The 20,031-nt window shown below is 32.5% G+C and overlaps 1 protein-coding gene across 1 annotated transcript in view; it reads right to left on the bottom strand.

Moving 5' to 3' along the window:
- The window catches only part of LOC114342329 (cadherin-related tumor suppressor), a 509,267-nt gene that overhangs the window by 182,464 nt on the left and 306,772 nt on the right, over positions 1-20,031 (bottom strand). Inside the window, exon 5 of the mRNA XM_050647448.1 lies at positions 10,649-10,882. Coding sequence (XP_050503405.1) covers positions 10,649-10,882 — 234 coding nt within the window. The remainder of the gene's footprint in view (positions 1-10,648; positions 10,883-20,031) is intronic.

Below are 20,031 nucleotides of genomic sequence, written 5' to 3'. Positions count from 1 at the left end.
GAATCTTAAGTTCGTGTTTATTGACTTTTAAATGGTGTGAAAAAGCTGAAGTGGTATCTCTCTTACTGTGTTCTGCCGATCGGGTGGAAAGAGATCTGTAAGTTCTACCAATGTAGAACCCAGAGGTTTAATCCCTGAACATCGGCGTTTAGCCATTTTAAATTTATTTCAACATAATGTAGATTTATTTATAATCACAACCATTGTTTGGTTCTGGGGCTATTTTGCAAGTATTCAAGTAAGTAATCATAACCACATTTTTTAACTTTCACAATTTCAACCATCTTTTCAATTTTAATAGTGGGATTACTTATTTGATTTTAGATTCACTGATGATGGACCGATAGGTTTGAAAACGTTCTGATGAACTCATTTTATTGAATCCATTGGGATTCTAAAAATTTTTATTAAATATACCTTTTACATAGAAGTGGTTTTTACTTCATGTTCCAGTTTGTTTAATTTTTGCTTTATTCAAGAAAAATTATTTTTCCAGTAATGATTATTTATAAACGAAAACTATTAATTAGGAATCGGACGCAAGAAAATGTCTTGGCTCCGCAACATAAGACAATGGATAGAGATTAACGACATACGATCTCTGATAGATATTGCAAGAAATAGAGAGTTAATGGAAAATGTGATCGCTAACATCCAATAGTGGATTTTCATCTGAAGAACAAGAATTTTAATGATTAAAAATTATAGCAATATACTTTTTTGTCTATTATTGGTATTATGTTTCATAAGGACTAGACTAACAATAAACAAAAAGAAAACAAAACCATAGTGATCAGCAAGAGGTGTAAAGTCATAACAATTAACCAGATAAAAAAGGAAGATATCGAACAAGTGGACAAAATGAAATACTTAGGAGTCTAGATTACGGAAGATCTAAATAAGACAGAAAGATTAAAGCAGGTACCGTTGTCTTCAGAAAGGTAAGAAATATATACTATAAAAATTTCAGTGAAACATATTAAAATGGAACAGAGTTGTAGCAAGTTAAATGCAAAAAAAATGTGATTTCATTTTTTTTTATTTTTAGGGTAAAACTGCAATTTTGACAATGTTTCCCAGCGTAAAATTCAAAATAAACCTAATTTTCTTTTTCAGCAGCATCAAAAACATAAAGTATGACCAAAATTAGCCATTCACCACACCGTGGTCAGTATCTCGAAAAATAAGCGTTTTTTGGGGTGTGCCGCTCCGTCTATAAGGTCACATAACTTTTTTCCTATTGCATTTATTTTGAGTGAGAATTTTCCAGAAAACTTCTTCATGAATTATATTTTATTGCTGTGTTGGTTAAAATTGTAAACTAAAAAGTTTGTCACTCAACTAAGTAAACATGAAACTAACGAAATATGGCGACAAAATGTTCAAAAATTAACAACTTATCTTTTAATTTGTTTTAACATTTTAAACAAATCTCATTGTTATCTAAATACGTCAAAGGTGACAAAGTAAGATTTTCAAAAGGAAATATTTACAGCCACCAAATAACTGTTAATAACAGTCAGATCTCTACCGTTGATTCTGTAAAATTTCTTGGTATTTTTTTAGACAGCAACCTCAAATGGTCCCTTCATATCGATTTGTTAAGTAAGAAACTCGTCTCAGCCTGCTATGCTATAAGATCTGTTATCTGTTTCGAAAGAACTCAATTTAGCATCTTCTAAACTAATATATTATTCCTTGTTCGAGTCTCATCTTCTATATGATCTTCCTTTTTGGGGTATTAGTACAGCTGCCCAATTAGATGTTATTTTTAGATTACAAAAAAAGAGCAATAAGGTATCTGTTTGGCCTCAGAAGAACAACACATTGCAGAAGTTACTTCAAAGATAACCCTTTTAACCCTTCCATCTTTATATATTTTAGAAACTGTTTGCTTAATTCGTAAACACATGCATGTCTTTCCAGCAAGGCCTCATCCTGACTACTCCACCAGAAATTCTACTTTTGATGTCTATTTACCGATCCCGTCCTCTGATTTAGTAAAGAAATCTATATTATATTCCGCAAAAAAACTATACATCTCCCTTTACAACTCAAATCTGCAATATCTTTCCCCAAGTTCCGTAAAATGATAAAAGCTCATCTATCTAAAAGACCATATTATTATTATTCAGTAGAAGAGTTTCTTAATGACTAACTAAGAAATTATAGAAATTTACATGTAACCAAACTTATCTATATTTGGGTGTCACATGCAGCAGCTTAAACGTATTGGTTCCTATGTCTGTATTTTACTTTGTTGTATGTTCACTTTGCAAGTTCTATGAATTTTTGCAATATATCGGTTTTGTTTTATTTTCTTTACTTTATTAACTTGTATTTTTTTATATTGACAATTTATCAAATTTCAGAAAATTGTATTCGTTATTGTTATTGTTATTATTTATTTTTTTTTCTGACTTTATGTTAAGCTTTGTCCATAAAATTTGTATAATTTTCAGTGACAATAAAGCATATTTCTATTCTATAAAGATACAGTGAGGTAAAGTTGAAAAATCATCAAAATTGATTTTTCGCATTTTTGCATAAAATTTGATTTTTGAACATGTTCCACCAATTCTAGACAAAAATAAGCTTCATATTCGGATTCAGCGACCTCGAAACCATCAAGAATGACCAAAATTGGCCATTCATCTTAAATTTGATTTTCGTGGTCGGTAAAACGTCATTTTAGGGATTGCTGCCGTTCGCCTATAGTCTCATACATAATATATTTATGAATGACATGTCCGGACACGATAAAGTATTATGTTCTATATCTAGTGGCTAATGGCGACTTCGTATAAGGAGAATACTCTAACTCAAGTTAGGTATATTTAAAAAGTTGTTAACATATAAATGTTCTCAATAAAAAAAGCCCTGTGAACACATTTGATGATAATAACACTGGCTAAGTTTCGTGTACTAATAACATAGTTTACCCTCAGAAAATTTCAGCGGCTTAATATGTAATATTTTGAAAATACTGGAAAGCATGATGCCACAGATAAGAATAATTGTTAAAAACTATTGTGATAAACATAGTAGGCAAAAAAGTCTTCTTCTTCAAGTGCCATCTTCGTTCCGAAGGTTGGCGATCATCAGGGCTACGTATTTTCGAAACTGCTGACCGAAATAATTCGTTGTTGCTACAGCTATACCATTCCCGTAGATTCTTTACCCAGGAGTTTCGTCTTCTTCCTACGGACCTTTTTCCTGCTATCTTCCCCTGCATAATTATTCGAAGCAGTTCATATCTTTCGCCTCTTGTAATGTGTCCCAAATACTGCAGTTTTCGTTTTTTGATCGTAAGTATGACTTCCTTTTCTTTATTCATTCTTCTCAAAAAAAAGTAGAAATTGTATAAAATAAATCTTAGCTATCACTGTCGATGGACTCTCTTAGATCATATATGTTCCTTTTTATAAGTAAAGTGAATTCTAGGATAAAACGAGTCAAAAATGGAGCTATTTGATACACCTCTTTTTTCTCTATTACCAATACGGCACATAAGTGTAGGATTTCTGTTGGACGTCTCTCAGTACGCGCATGGTTAACACCATAATGTTAGAATACAAATTAAATTCGTTACCACACACGAGGCTGGTATAAATCGTGTGAAAAAATGTCATATGTCAACTATAAAATGATCCAAAAAAATCTATCCAGTTGTTGTATGCATATAAATGTTGCGATGAAGTGGTTTATGGACATCGGTGAGTGGCTATTCGTTTATGACTTCGATTGAATAGGAAAAGAAATAGAGCTGTAACATATTCTGACTGGCACCCACATGGGAGCAATGTAACTTGGCGTGCAATGTTATTACAGATACTGTTTTTGGCTGCGATAATGAATATATTACTTCTTTAAACAACCATTTAAATGCGTAAATGAGGAATATACAAAGCAAGTAAGTAAACAAAAGGAACTTTTTATTAAGAATGAGAAAAATGAAGAAACGATGTTTCGAATAAATAATACTCCCATGGCTAACAAAATATTATGCCAAAATTGTTTTGTATATTTACAAAACAAAAAATCCCGAAATATTGCCCATAATCCCTGATATCAATAGTTGAGCATTATTGGCTTCGGAGTCAATGTCCATTCGCAGAATAACTCTGATAATAATTTACACTTGCAATACTAGTTTTATTTTCATTTGTTTTGCAAGTTATCTTCCGTCAATTGTCACTTGTTTAAGTAATGAATAGTAAATGGATAGCCAATAGTTATAGTAAAACTACATTGAAAAAAGGAAACTGTGACATAAAATAAAAATAAATAAATAAAAAACGGAAACCACAAGAAAGATTGTAAAAAAAAGAAAAATGAGTTAGTTGGCCAGAAGATTTGCAATGCATTCGATAATACCGTAGTTTCCAAGTATGAAATTTAAAGTACATATGTTTACCCAAAGCAACATATCACAGGTAGCTAGTTAGAAAACAATGTTTTGCATCCACTCATCCCTCTCATGTGTTTTCACTAGGGATCCGAGCCGAGCTGAATTCGAAACGAGCCGAGCTTTCGTTGACGAGCTTGTCAATATTTTTGCTAATACTCTTATACTTCTTATAGTTCATGTATATCTGCTACAACTGATACTTTTGTTTGAGAATAAGTAATTCAAACTATAAATGTGTACTTCAATACACAGTGTGTCCATAAAATATGGAATAAATTCCAGCTGAGTCGACACGACCTACGAATTTTTCTATCTCGAGCTCGGCTGGAAAGTTAGAGCCGAGCTTAAGCTTGTCAGAAGCTCGGCTCGGCACGGCTCGAGTCCATCCCTAGTTTTCACCATTTTTGATGTACCCCTTCAGTTATGTTATGTAATGGATACAAACATGGGAAAAATATAGAGGGGAAAATAATAAATTTGCTCGATCATATGGTGGAAGATTTGGATATCAGTTTGATATTTGTAGGCTAAATAAAGCCATATCAAATGATGCCAAATATATATTAAGAAAACCGTTTGAAAATGACCCTTGTCATATTGTTTGCTGAAGTTTGTTTCATCATGCGATCAATTTCGACCAATTAGTCTAATGAGTCGTGTTCTTAAAATTTCTCTCAAAGTTGTTAATACCCGATTATGTAGTAAGTGTGAAGAGAATATGGGAAAAACTCAAAAGGGTTCAGAAATGGTATTGGAACACTTGGAATACGGGCCTTGGAACAACCAATTCTGTTCCTAATAGAGGAGATGATCCAGAGATGTTAATTATATGCACATATATTTGGTTTCTGGATTACGGAAAAGCTTTCGTCATGATCACGAAAAGTGGATTCATGCCTTAAGCAGTATATAGTACAGGAGTGGTTGAAAAGGATATAAAACTAATAACAAATTTATATTTTGGACCTGTACTTAATCAACTCATCTACTTATTATTTTAATCTTTCTTGAAGGATTACATAAAACTTTTTACCGCCTCTTTATGGGGTGTGATTTTAAACCAAATCAATGGTGAATAAATACGGTCCACAAAGGTCATTAAGAACACATTTTAATTAAAAAAAATTGGGTATTTAACCCCAGTTTGTTCAGACATAACTCTTGAACAATTTACTAAGAGTAGCGCAGAGTATAAAATATTTTGTTGTACTAATCGTAAACCTCCAGGAATCAGGTGTACCAAAAGAAGAAGAGAACAATTTTTGTGTTTAAGCTCCTTGTTGACCAAACACTTATCTGCATAGTTCAAGAGTACTCTTTTATTTGTATTAAACAACTAAATCACGTTGAAATGATATGATGATAATTTTATTAACATAGGTACTATATTCTACTTATTTCCTGCATACAAATAAGTTAAATACATTAAGAATAAGTTATTATCAATAAAACGTATTAGTAAGACGAATTAAATGTAATTCATTGAACGATATTGTTAATCGTCCTTTTAAAATTATGCAACCACAACGAGGTGAATAATATCCGAATAAAAATAATTGGGTGTAAATAAATAAACAAACAATGAACTTGAACTCGCATGTGACCGATGTAGAATAGCTTTTTCTCAACTTTCTCATGAACTTGATATTCTTTGGTGTTTTCTGTGTTGGGGGAGAGAAGCGAAATCGAAAAAACAGGCAAATAAAGTTAAACAATATAAATAAATCTTTGAGAGTAGCATCCAAATATACTGGCGGATGGTACTAAGCTATTTTATTTGTTTACTTACTAATGTATCATTCTCATTTTGTAATTACATACTAAAAAACAGAAATTTATATCAACTGTAAAATTGTGAATTGTTTATGTGACATTTCGCCTCCAGAAAGGAAGTTGTGTTGAAAATATCTAGGAAAAATGTTTTAAATTTTTCCAAAATAAAATATTAATTAAAGATTATCTTTCGAAATCAAGGCATATTTCTCAATAGAGTATATGTATATGGTTAAATGATAAGCAGATTTAGGTACTAATATACTGCTTCTCCATTCGTCTGGTATTTGTCCAACTTCCATGCTTATTTAATAGAATCATGGAAGTTGGACAACTACCAGACGAATGGAGAAGCAGTTATTAGTACCCACCTGTTACCAAAGAAGAGAAATATACAACAATGTAGGTACAAACCTCAGAGCCATAAAAAACTGGTACAGTGGAGACAAGCTTTTGGTGACAAAGGTTTAAAACTTAATAGAATAAAATACAGAGTATTGGGAATGCTCATGTAAAGATGGGGTTACTACAAATATAATATCTTTGGATGCTGAAATGATTGTAAAAAGTAATAGTTCTAAGTATCTAGGATAGATATTAGGCTACGGCTCCACGGGCGAGAAATTGACGCTAGCAGTAGCAGTAAAATGAACTTAAGGTTCCGCGGAACGGAATAGGAATAGCCGAACTGTACCGACTACAGAACTTGTGCGTAGTCGGTTCAGTTCGGCTATTCCCATTCCGTTCCGCGGAACCTTAAGTTCATTTTACTGCTGCTGCTAGCGTCAATTTCTCGCCCGTGGAGCCGTAGCCTTATAGAGTAACGGAGAAATATATCAAGATACATTAGTGGAATTAGGGTTAGATGGATGAAGTGGAAGGAAGCGAGTGGTGTGTTCTGTGACAGAAAAATTCCAATGAAGCTGAAGGAAAAATTCTATCATACAGAAATAAGACCGGCTATGATGTACAAAACTGAATACTGGGTAGCTGAAAAGAAAGAGGAACAATGAAGGCATATGGCGGAAATGAGAATGGTTAGATGTATGAGTAGAGTGACAAAGAAGGCAAGATTAAAAATGAGTAGGTATATTAGGGAACACGGGGAAAATAATACATAAGAGAGCATAGGTTAAGATGGCTTCGCCATGTTCAACGTCGACACGTTAATCAGCCAATACACAGAGTTGTTCATCTGGGGGTTCCTGGAAGAAATAGGAGAGGAGGACTAAAGAAGTTCTGCGCAGAACATGTTTGGTGAAGGAGATTGATATTCATATGACCCAAGATGATGAAGAAACTTATCAAGAAATGTAAGTAGGTAAGCTGACCCCGCATAGCGATAAAGGTAAAGAGAATAATTATGATGAGAGTAAGCAGATTTAGGACGCATGTGAATGTAAATATTTTGGGCAAGATTCTATATTATCTAGATTCTCAAGGGTTCTTTTGTATCTTTCAATGTTGCTTAGAGCTTCAAGTTACTATTAGTTCAGGGATCGGCTTTAATTAATGGATCTCCTGCTGTTAAATGTCAAGTTGATTTATTGTTTTCATGTTTTTCAAAAAAATAGTGATAAAGATTTCACTTTTATTGCAAGATGATATTTGGTTCAAATATACTAGTTTATTTATATGGCTTGAATTAAACAAAAAACGTCCTTGATTTAGTTAATATATGTATATGTAGCATTGTACCGAGTTGCCCCCAATGCATTACGATTACCATTGTGCAAAAGCAATCCTCAGTGCGTAGAAGTCGCACAATATCTTATGCAAGAGCTATCGACCACATTTTTATGTAAATTATTCACACTCGGCTGACAACGAAAATCGCCAGCGGCCATGATAATTAAGAAATTTGTGTCTACTATGATAGATAGAGTCATACTAGAGTTGTTTCTCTTTTGTTCTCATTTTTTCGTGGATTGTTAGATAAAGGAGTAGGAAATGGAGAGAGCAAGAGCTATTTAGTTAAATAATTCCCAACGCACTTCTTCAAGCGAATTAAAAGAACATAGAAACATTGGCGTACCAACATAGTATGGTAAAGACCTTAGTATTTATTAATAAGAGCTTTGTACTACTACACAAGCATATTATAATATAAAAAATAATGATGAGTACTGAGAATGTTCAATAAGTTAAATCAAATATATTATATTGTATTTATATGGGATTAAACGACAAGTGAAAGTAATAGAAATTAGATTTGACTTTTGATTTTGAGCCATAAGAAGCAGACTGGAAAGGCACTTATAACCAGCAGGTTTATGAATACCAGAGAGGATTCAAAAAGGGCAGATTCAGCATAGATCAAGTATTCGAGTTGAAAATGACTCAGAACAGTAAGAGCAACAGTTAAAACTAAACCTCCTGTTTATAGATTTCAAACAAGACTAAAACTGGGTGATAAGAACTGCGTAAATACGTACCAGGTTCTAAGAGTACTTGGAATTCCGGAACAGATAATTAGACTAGTATCCTTAATGTAGACCGACAATAGAGTAAGGGTAGAAGGAAGCCTAACAGGAAAATTTGAAGTTAAAAAGAAGCCAGGTCCTGGCCTTTGCAAACGATGTAGTGTTAATGGCAAAACTTGAAAGAGAACTGCTGAAGATTTTCAAACTGGACTTATTATTCATGAGCAAATAACAAAGTATATGGACATGGGGTAGACCACATGAAGAGTACAGGGGAAAAACAAGGAATGTCACATTTTATACATATTGAGAAAAACACCAATAAAGGTTTAATTCTTATGATATCTAAAAACTACTTAGGAGATTCTTAGCAGAATTCTAGCAATTATTAGTCTATAATCTTAATATAATTATATTAACTTATTTATTTAATAATGCACCAAAAAACTGCTAACATTCCTTATTTTTGTCCAGTGTCGTGCGGATAATCCTGGCCCTTCGCCTGGATACAAATTCTTAAAAAATTCATATAGACTGACCTTTCTGGTTTTTGTTCTGAATCGATAGTCTAGTCGATAGTACTCAGTTTTTGCTACCACATGGCAAGAAAAGCCAAAATTCATGAAAAAGTGACATTCTTTGTTTTCCCCCTGTACTATTCACATAATATAAAGAAACACAACTGAAAACTACCACAAACAACGAGAGAATATTGAGTATTGCTTCAAAAAAGTGACGGAGTTTGAGTATCTAGGAGTAACCCAAACAAGTAAACGGGGAGACAGCCAAGAAGTTGAGAAGCGACTTTCAAGAGGAAGGAAGACTGTCGGAACAAAAAACATCTCCATAGAGACAAAGTTGAGACTATACCAACAGTGATCTAGCCCACAGTCCTTTACAGCAGCAAAACATGTTTCAGTAAGTAGAGACTATTAAGAATAAGATCTAAAATACCTTTTTCTACGACCGTTTAATAACAAGCTCATTATTCGCTATTTTTTCATAGATAATAGCACCTATTACTGTACCCGTGAGTAATAATTCATTGCTCACGGGCTGAAGTTACTCACGGGTCATTACTCACGGGCTGAAGTTAGATTCAAGTGGCGCATGCCTCTTTTAATATTAATCGTATATAAACTGCAAATAAAATTACATAAACTTGTTTATTTAATACAATAATTATTGTAATTTATACCAATAATTAACTTCGCAAATTTTTTAAAGGAATTTTAACTGTAACAATGTCAATATATTTTGTACGTTTATATCTTGTTTACTAAAAATTTTGACGTTTATCATTTAATTTAGTGACAGTGACATTAGCGCATTTTGTTTATGTTAATTGGAATTTATAACTAATATTGTGTTTGTTTTTCAAGTTATATTGTGTTAAATTTGTTATAACATATCATGTATAGTTATATATTATTATATTATATATAGTTAAATGAAAATATACATTATAACTATATATTATGAAATACGTCCACCGACAACAACCATTTCCTATTTATTAGATTCACTGACAGTAAGTACAAATTTAAGCTTATATTTTTCGGAAACGAATAGAACTTATATTGACTATTTCTAGTTGTATTTTTACAATAAATGGGAATTTAGTAATAGTAGGCAACCAATTATTCAGCCACGTACTAGGGGTAAATAGCATTTAGGTATTTTTGTAAATTATAATAATTTCAATTTCGAGTAGTTGATAATTAAATTTTTTACTAAGTAAAATAAAAAAAGTCGTAGAAAAAGTATAGTATTCTACTCGCACGTAATGGCTATTACTCACTCTGATGAATTACGACACTCGCCTACGGCTCGTGTCGCAAACTTCATCATCGTGAGTAATAGCCATCATTACATGCTCGTTGAATAATATACTATTTTATGTAATCACATTGTGCTTTAATAGTTTAAGTTAAATTTAAGACGAATTATAAATCACATATACATACAATATTAGCTTGTAACATGGCGCAAGAAAACAGTTTCAAAAATGAAATATTTAAACATAAGAAAATAAACTTACCTCCTCATAGTCTAATTTTGAAGTCAAAGTAAATACACCGGTTTGAGGATTAAGGGAAAACACATCATTTGCCCAGTCACTGATGACAGAATAAGTCAACTGTGCGTTGATTCCCAGATCTGGATCTGTGGCTTTAATTTGACCGACTCTGGAGCCTCTAGGAGCATTTTCCGGGATATCGAAGGAGTAAGCGCTTTCAAGAAAAACTGGAGGGTTGTCGTTCGTATCTGTTACCTGTAACAATGAGTTAAATTTTAATGTTCTGTTTTTTCTTCTAACCATATATGTGTATCAAATATCAAAAAATATACAGGGTGGTTAAGTTATGGATTCAGAAAGAACTTAGCGAAATCGATAAAAAACATAATGAACAAGGAAAATAAATTCCTGTAGCTGGCTGTATACCATTAATCACAAAAAATTTGTAAAAATTCCTTAAGGGCTACATCATAAAACGTTTCAAACTAAAAAGTTCATCATCATTCCTTTTTACAGGTTTTTGCCCTACTATATTTTGTCAATCATGTCAAAAAAACCTGTCAACAGCACTGATAATGAACTTTTTAGTTCGAAAACGTTCTGTAATGTGGCCCTTTAAGGAATTTTTAAATAAAATATACCTTTTATAAAGGATTCTACTAATTTTTTACAATAAAAAACCGTGTAGCTCGGTTGTAAAAAGCGTTAGCGCCAATAAAATGTGGTACTTATATCTATCTAGAACCTCTATTCACCATTTAAGTATTTCCGTTTGCCAATGAAGCATCCTATAATATATAAACCTCCTGCTATTAAAACACACTGCTAAATCTAGTGACGAGTAAAATAATAAGTCGACAAAAAAAAAAGAAGAATGCAAAGAGATTTTTAGTAACTTTTTGATGCGTGATTCACGCATCAAAAGTTACTAGTCACGCAGCGTGAATCAATATTTTAAATTTCGGTGTCACGTGTCACTTGTGAAAAGTGGGTTAAGTGTAAATTTGTGAATTTGGAGCTAAGAGCAGAAAGCTATTTTTTGCTCTTTCTTTGTGTCTAATGGGCTATTTTATGTCGCTATTCATCATCATAAGTGGCTCGACAATCCGTTGTAGATCTTGGCCTGCTCGCAAAGAAGTCGTCACTCCTGTCGATTCCTGGCAACTTCCCTCCATCTTCTGACCCCTAGAATTTTTAGGTCTTCTTCCACATCATCAATCCATCTTCTTCGTGATCGTCCTCTACTTCTTGTGCCCTCTGGTTTTGAAAATGTTAATCTCTTAGTGTATTCGTGGTCTGACATCCTAGCAATGTGTCCAGCCCATCTAAGTCTCTGCACTTTAACGAATTTCACAATATCTGGATCGGTGTATTATAACTGATACAGTTAAAAGTTGTATCTTCGACGCCATAGCCCATTTTCATTTACGGCCCCAAAAATCTTCTATGTCGCCATTACTATGGTCAATATTCCACTGTGAATCATGGGTTGAAACTTCAAAATACAACTTTTACCTGCGAAAAGCGAGTCAAGTGTTCTTAGCTCACTTTGCACAAATTTTTCGTCACCTAAATATTTGTGGAATGTGAGTTATGTACATATTTTTGTACTTACCACAAGAGCATGTAGCACAAGAGTTTCATGGGATGAATCTTAACTTAACATGGCGTGATACATTGGGGTCAGGTTAGATGGCTAACATACCGCAAAGATAAATCTGGAATTCTTTTTTATAAATTAAAACTCGGCAAAGAAGAATTTAAAACTATTCCTTTCCAGAAACAAGCAAAGGTTGTAAAACTTTTGCCCCCTCTTAGGTATCAGCGATCACGAATGATACCAAATGAAAAAAATATCTCTTGGATTTACTTGCTTAAGTACATAGATCCAACATACAGGAGATTTTATGAGGACCTTAATTCGGGTAATGCATCCGACTTGTACTCCGATGCCCAACTCTAGATAGGCATTTTATGATAGTAAAGCAATTATTTTTAACTTCTTTTACTAGGTATGTAGTAATCCTTTATTTGTTTTTGTAGAAACACACTTTTTATAGGTCTGTCATATGTTCTGTCATATGTTGTATAACCTGTGTATAAATATTAATATACACGGATTTTAGGACATATGACGGAAGCTCGAAACAAATGACTGTGAATGAAAAACCCTATTCATTTAGTATTCATTTTATTTGTTGTGTTCTAATTTGATTTCATTTTTCTTTCTTTTCTACTTATGCGTATGTAACATATATTGCAATAAAAAACATTAATTTACATAAGGAATATTATATGTATTATTGTTGATTGTTTACATATTTTTTTAAGCTCTAGCAAGACAAATATAGCATAAAATTGCTAACATTTTGAGGTACTTTAAAACACATTGTACACTAATAGAATTAGTATAAAACGCACTAAGTAGAAATAATTTAGAACAATTTGTAAAAATAGAGGTTATAATTATTAATATAAAAAAAAAACTAAAACATTTCAATAATACAGAAAAAAGTACTGCCAAACTTTAAGTCTTTAAAACTGGCATTTCATCAATACGTAGATTCTGAAAAAATTATGAAACATTCAACTGCGTTTTCTCGAAAATGCGATTTTGGCACTTAACCTCCTTTTCACAAGTGACACAAGATTTTTTGTTGTTTTTAAACGGAGCATAGCACATATCCACTTTAGCATTTTCGGCAAAAGGTAGTACAAAGCTAAAAGAGCCTAAATAAGTAAAAAGATGATATCTAATCAACAATCTAAAAGAGCTCGAGTACAATCAAACACAGTTTCTAGATATTTTAGAACCACCAACACACTACCTACAAAGAGAATACAAAAAAACCGACTTATAATTGTTTTCGAGATTTTCCTAATCGAGCATCTAATCGTGACGACATCAAAAGCCAATAGATCGTTAATTAAAAGCGCAAGAAGAACAAAGAGAGATTGATAAGATATTTTGAAGAAATGCGGAACTCGTTTCGGACACCACTCAACCTGCAGAGAAGGAGGAGGCGTATACCGACTATTATAACAGAGAAATGCAGGTATATAGTACAGGTGCTTGACAGCAAATACCTTCAGATTAACGAGTCCATCTTAAATATATGAGAATGAGGTACTTAAAACTTCAGAAAAGTTAAAAAACATATTTGAATTTTCACCGGATATATCCTAGGTTTAGAGATGACCAACTACTCATCTCTACAGCTTATTTTAGCTAAAGCGTAAATACCGTAACCAAGTTATTTGGTGATATGTAATTTTAAATGAAGTAAAATCAATTGAGCATCTCAATATAATAAATGAAATCGGCTGTCCCAAGTAGAAACACTCTAAGCGCCAATTCGAAAAATGTTCACCAGAGTAGAAAACGTAAAGGACTCAACTTTTCAAATTTCTATTTTCTTTGAAATAAAAGTGAACACACATTAATTTAGTAAAAAATACTCCTGTTTTTCAGTAAATATTTTTATGTCTGAATTTTATTTCCTGACTAGGTTTTGAACACATACAGTGTTTTTATTTGGGAAACCAAAGAGACATTAAGTACCACAAATGATACTTTATTCAAGTTCCTTTAACAAATATATAACAAATTGCAACAATTTAATGGTCAGTGTCTGGGTCATGTAATTGCTGTCATCTAGGTTTACGGAAAGGCTTGTTCACTAGTGTCTCTGAGACTGACCAATTACGCCAAAACGATCATCCATTTTCAGGCATCAAAGAAGTAAGTTTCTCTATTATTTCTGTATCGGTACATATTTATACAAATTATATTAAATACTCTATATTAACAAATTATATTATGCAGTTTTTAATAAAAAAAATTTCGTTTATTGTTATAACTTTGTATATATAATATTTATATTAAGGTTTAGTTTTACCTCTTGTAGTTTTTTTTATTAATTTGGGCTATTATAAAGTTATCTTACTCAAAATTCAGCCGACTTACAAGTGAAAAATCGACTAAATTCTGTAATTTTGCAATGTTTTTGCAGCAGTGTGTTTCTAATTTTATTAGTCAAGGTTTACCAAACATTATTTTATAGATTTTTTTAAGAACAAAATTCATTTTGTAAAGACTATTTATATCTTTTAGTTTACGAATTATAATTACATAAACAATTAAGTTGTTTATAATAAATTCTCGTCACTTCCGGCGCAAAAGAAAGATATAAATTCGAATTCAGCAGGTCAAAATATTACCCGATTTTTATTCATATTTGATAATTAATAGGTAGCACCCAGTTTAATTTCAAAAATATATTTTAAATAATTAATACAATAAACTTAAATATTTTATACACTACAAATTTCTTCTGCAAATTAGTCTGCAAAGATTAGTCCACAGATTTAACATAAGAGCAAAAGAATTCAATATGACAATTTCATCTCAAAAAACTAAAACTTTAGTAATCAGTAAAGAACCAATCAGATGCAAAATAGAAATTGATGGTATCAGTATTGAACAAGTAATGGAAGTAAAATACCTTGGAATTACATTGTCAAGTTACAGAGACCTAGACAAAGAAGTGAGAAATCAAGTACAAAAAGCAAATAGATTGGCAGGATGCCTTAATAACACTATATGGCGAAACCGACATATTAACACTGAGATGAAGTCAAGAATTTATAAAGCCAGTGTAAGACCAATAATGACATATGCATCAGAAACAAGACCCGATACAGCCACAACACAAAGACTACTGGAAACGGCAGAGATGAGAGTACTGAGAAGAATTACAGGAAATACACTGAGAGATCGAAAGAGGAACGAAGATATTAGAAGACAATGTAACGTACAGTGTATAAACGAATGGACACTAAATAGAAAAAAAGAATGGAACAACCATATAACCAGAATGGGGGAGACACGTGTGGTCAAAATAGCACGAGATAAATCACCAATCGGCAGAAGAAGTATCGGCCGACCGCGCAAAAAATGGAGCGACAACCTTCCATAGAGGTATCAATCCGCCAATGAACAAGCAGAATTGCTTATAAAGAGGAAGAAGAAGAAGAAGAAGAAATTTCTTCTGCACTTGTCACAATAACCATCACTAACTAACAAACAACTAAAAATTGCCTTGGAAATATCAATGGTCTTGGGTCTTGGCAAATGTAAAATGTAGGTAAATCATGCGATTCACACGGTAAATCACTGTAAATTCCAAAAACCAAATAAAAACACTGTATATCCCGTATTTACAGTGTTTATACTTGGGGATATTGATATAATGTGTTTTAAATTGGTGAAGTGAAGATATAATGTGATATAATGTGTTTCATAGCAATGTTAAATTGTGGTTCTACTAATTTTTTATTTTTTTCTTCCTTGGTAATTGGTAGATAACAACACCCTAAATCCAAAAATGCAATAAAAGTGATTTTGAAAAAAATGGATATACAGTGTTTCTACTTGGGGCAGCCGAAATGTCAACGTCGCCTTTTATCACCAAGTTGGTAGTCGGAATATTAATTACACTTACAAAGAATGTATTAAATCACAAAGATAGATACGCAAAATAATATCAATCAAAATGCTGGTGTCTTTGATCTTGTGGCATGTCATTTTCCCATTTTTTTTTTTGGAAAATAAGACTATATAACATTTATGTTTCGAGGCTTTGTTTCTTTAAGCAATATTCGATTTTACGATTGATAGGTTGCTAACCTTGCCAATCACCCTCCACATTTTATCCGGTTTGGCACTGACTGTGATAACCGCAGAGCTTCTCGATCCACCCCGTAATTAGCTTAGACACCAACACCAGAAGTGACTATAAACGAAGAAATAAACACTGAAAAGGGAGAGGCAAAGGAAGCATTAATGAAATTAAAAAATAGAAAATCACCAGGAGAGGACATCATACCGAATAAACTAATATAGTAAGGAGGATCAGATCTAACCAAACAACTATTAAAACTGATCCAGAAAACAATAAGAGCAAAGGAATGCAAGAATGGAGATCTAGCATCCTAATACCTATCTTCAAAAAAGGAAACAAATCGGACTCGGAGAAAAATAGAAGAATTAATTTGTTAAACATAACACTAAAATTGACAACCAAAGTGATAACAAACAGAGAGAATGAAATCATAACTAGCAGTGTTGTTCTGAAGCTATTTTCTTGTGGCATTTTTATAATTAACTAGTTTTGATGGGAAAAAAGCCACAATTTTACTAAAAAAATGATTTTATGAACGTTTCGACGTCCAAATCGGATGCCGTTGTCAAAATACAAAAAATAGTAATGAATTAAACAAAAATGTTGTTGCTCAGTAAAAAATTCTTCTAATAATTTATTTAATCTGACTCATTTATATCGGCAATTCAGACATATATTATACATTTTAAAGTAGAAGACTTTAAAATGATATTGCCAATATTTATGAGTTGCGTTCCTGGGACGACTTTACTGAAAGATAGTTCATTCGATTACATGAAATCAACCCCAACTCAAGAATATCCGTCACAAAAAAATCATAACATGTGATCTGTCTTTAAAAAGACAACCACATGCAACGGTGACAGTAAAATTCTCGCGTTAGAGATTCCATAGTAAATCACGAGGGAAAACCATATAAAACGAGGATGTCGAGATAGTATCACGAGGTTTTTTCCTGGTTTTCCCTCGTGATTTACTATGGAATCTCTAACGCGAGAATTTTACTGTCACCGTTGCATGTGGTTGTCTTTTAAAAGACAGATCACATGTTATGATTTTTTTTTGTGACGGATATTCTTGAGTTGGGGTTGATTTCATGTAATCAAATGAACTATCTTTCAGTAAAGTCGTCCCAGGAACGCAACTCATAAATATTGGCAATATCATTTTAAAGACTTCTACTTTAAACTGTAAGTATAATATATTTCTGAATTGCCGATATAAATGAGCCGATTAAATAAATTATTAGAAGAATTTTTTACTAAGCAACAACATTTTTGTTTAAAAAAACCATAAAATCCTTTATAAAAGGTATATTTGTCAAAATCCCTATACAGGGCTACATCACAGAACAGAACTAGTTTTCAATCGGTTGACCGATCATCATCAGTGTTTGCTTGAATCTAACATGCTAACCACCAAAGTAAAAAATATTTTACTTATTTCTATGTTCCTATGAGGGATTAATTAATGAGGGTTTTTACCCAAATATTGTTTACTTTGGTGGTTAGCAGATTCACGCAAACACTGATGATGATTGGTCAACCGATTGAAAACTAGTTCTGTTCTGTGATGTCTAGGGATTTTAACAAATATACCTTTTATGAAGGATTTTATGGTTTTTGTAATAAATGGTATACAGCCAACTACAGGAACATTTTTCTCTGGTGAATTTTTGTTTAATTCATTAATATTTTTTGTATTTTGACAACGGCATCCGATTTGGACGTCGAAACGTTAATCAAATAATTTTTTTAGTAAAATTGTGGCATATTTCCCATCAAAACTAGTTAATTATAACTAACAGAGGAACAACAAAGTTTTAGGTCGGAAAGATCATGCACCAACGCTATATTTATAATGAGGTAAGTGCAACAGAAATCATTAGAACACAAAAACCGGTCTACTTATGTTTCGTGGACCTTAGGAAGGCATTTGACAGAGTCATTTTAAAGGACTGTACAATTCGAATATAATATAATTTCGAATTGGTTCGAACTGCAACTTACAAGCATCCGACTGTTTTGGAATTTTGTACACATGTATAAGCTTGAGTTTAAAAAAAAATGTTGTCACTAATGTATACTTTGTAGCTAACAAGATTTTTATAGATATTTTGCTTCTTCTCCTATTTTCTGGAGATGTTGGCGACAACATTGACACATCTTATTCTATTTACAGCAGCTCGAAATAAATCAGTTGACTCCAGCCAGGATATCATACGTCCAGGGCCTCTCTTGCCTGCAATCTCGCCTTGCAGAATCAACTGTAAAAGTTGGTACATAGTTATTATTACGCATAATGTGGCCGAAGTCAACCAACTTTCTGTTCTTTACGGTGTTAATTAGTTCTTTGTCTTTTCTTAGCCTCTGAAGAATGGTTGTGTTAGTTGTGTGGTGTATATTGTTACGTTGCTGCTACGTTGGTAGATTGCCATGATAATCTTGCAGGGTAGGAATGTCGAGTTGAAACACTGACACTAACTTTATTACTTTATTTACGGTTTACAACATCAATCAACATAAGGTTACTAAGATGTTGTTTCTCGGGGTGATCCTTCAGGACACCCTTCTCGTAGGACGGCTCACTAGCATAGTAACGATCTTGATAATAACAATACATACTATATTCATTTTTATAATCCCTCTGTGGGCTATTTATATCTCCTTATAATTTGGAATTTGAAAAGTAAACTATACGTGAGCCTCTACGAGGTTACATAAACAAAACTGCGTTAATCAACCTTCGTTTTGTTTGCATATTTAGAAACAATATCTTTTTGTAACAACCTAAATTACTTAAAATTATATACATTTTTGATACATATTATATTATACAGTAAGGGGTTTTTCCCTTACTGTATAATATAATTTATATTATACAGTATAAATTTTTAATTTTTTTCCCTTTATAGCATGTATCAATATCTTCATTCGATAATAATAAAAAATTTTTATTTCATTTGTTAATTTCAAAATAGGCAATATTTTTGTTCGTGATTGTGTATTATTGCTGAAGGTCGTACTCTCTCCTCCTCTGCTATTTTGAGGGCGCCCTCTGTATTTTGTGCGATGGATTTCTCTTTCTGATGAAATCCTCCCGTACTACAAACACTATGCCGTTACCGGTACACAGAGAAGAAACTAGCCTCGGCTAGTACTTTATCATAGTTGCCACTACAGATGCAGATCTGGCAGATTTCAGACTAACAGTCACAGTGCATTGAACCGTAATTGTTGATGGTACAGCTCGATTATACTCTACTATACAATTATTAATGTCCCTTCGTTGGTACTGAAAAATTCTGATTTACTTTCCAACATCTGTTGATCGATTTTCGAATTCCATTCAAAGTACTGCGACCACTCACAGTTTATCGGACGTAGAAATGACGGATGACTGAACAGGAACAGCTGTGAGCGTTGTACTTTTTTACTAGGTGATAATTAAGAATACTGTAGAAGTAAAAAAGACTTCCTTTTGTAGCTGGTATATATAAATTTTATTAAGAAATTTTTTTAAAAGATCCAAGTTGGACAAAAATTTTACATCACAGATTCACGAACATTTTCGTTCTTAGCAGACCATCATCAGGTTAAACTTGAGTTAAACGAGTACCATCTATACTGCATACTAAAATTGTTGTTTACATGCACTGCATGAATTATTTGAATTTAGTATAGTAGGTAAAACTGTTACTGAACTAATTGACAGAAATAA

This window comes from Diabrotica virgifera, chromosome 3 (genome assembly GCF_917563875.1).
Source record: "Diabrotica virgifera virgifera chromosome 3, PGI_DIABVI_V3a".
Taxonomy (NCBI): Eukaryota; Metazoa; Arthropoda; class Insecta; order Coleoptera; family Chrysomelidae; genus Diabrotica; species Diabrotica virgifera.
This window is presented reverse-complemented; position numbering and strand designations above follow the sequence as displayed.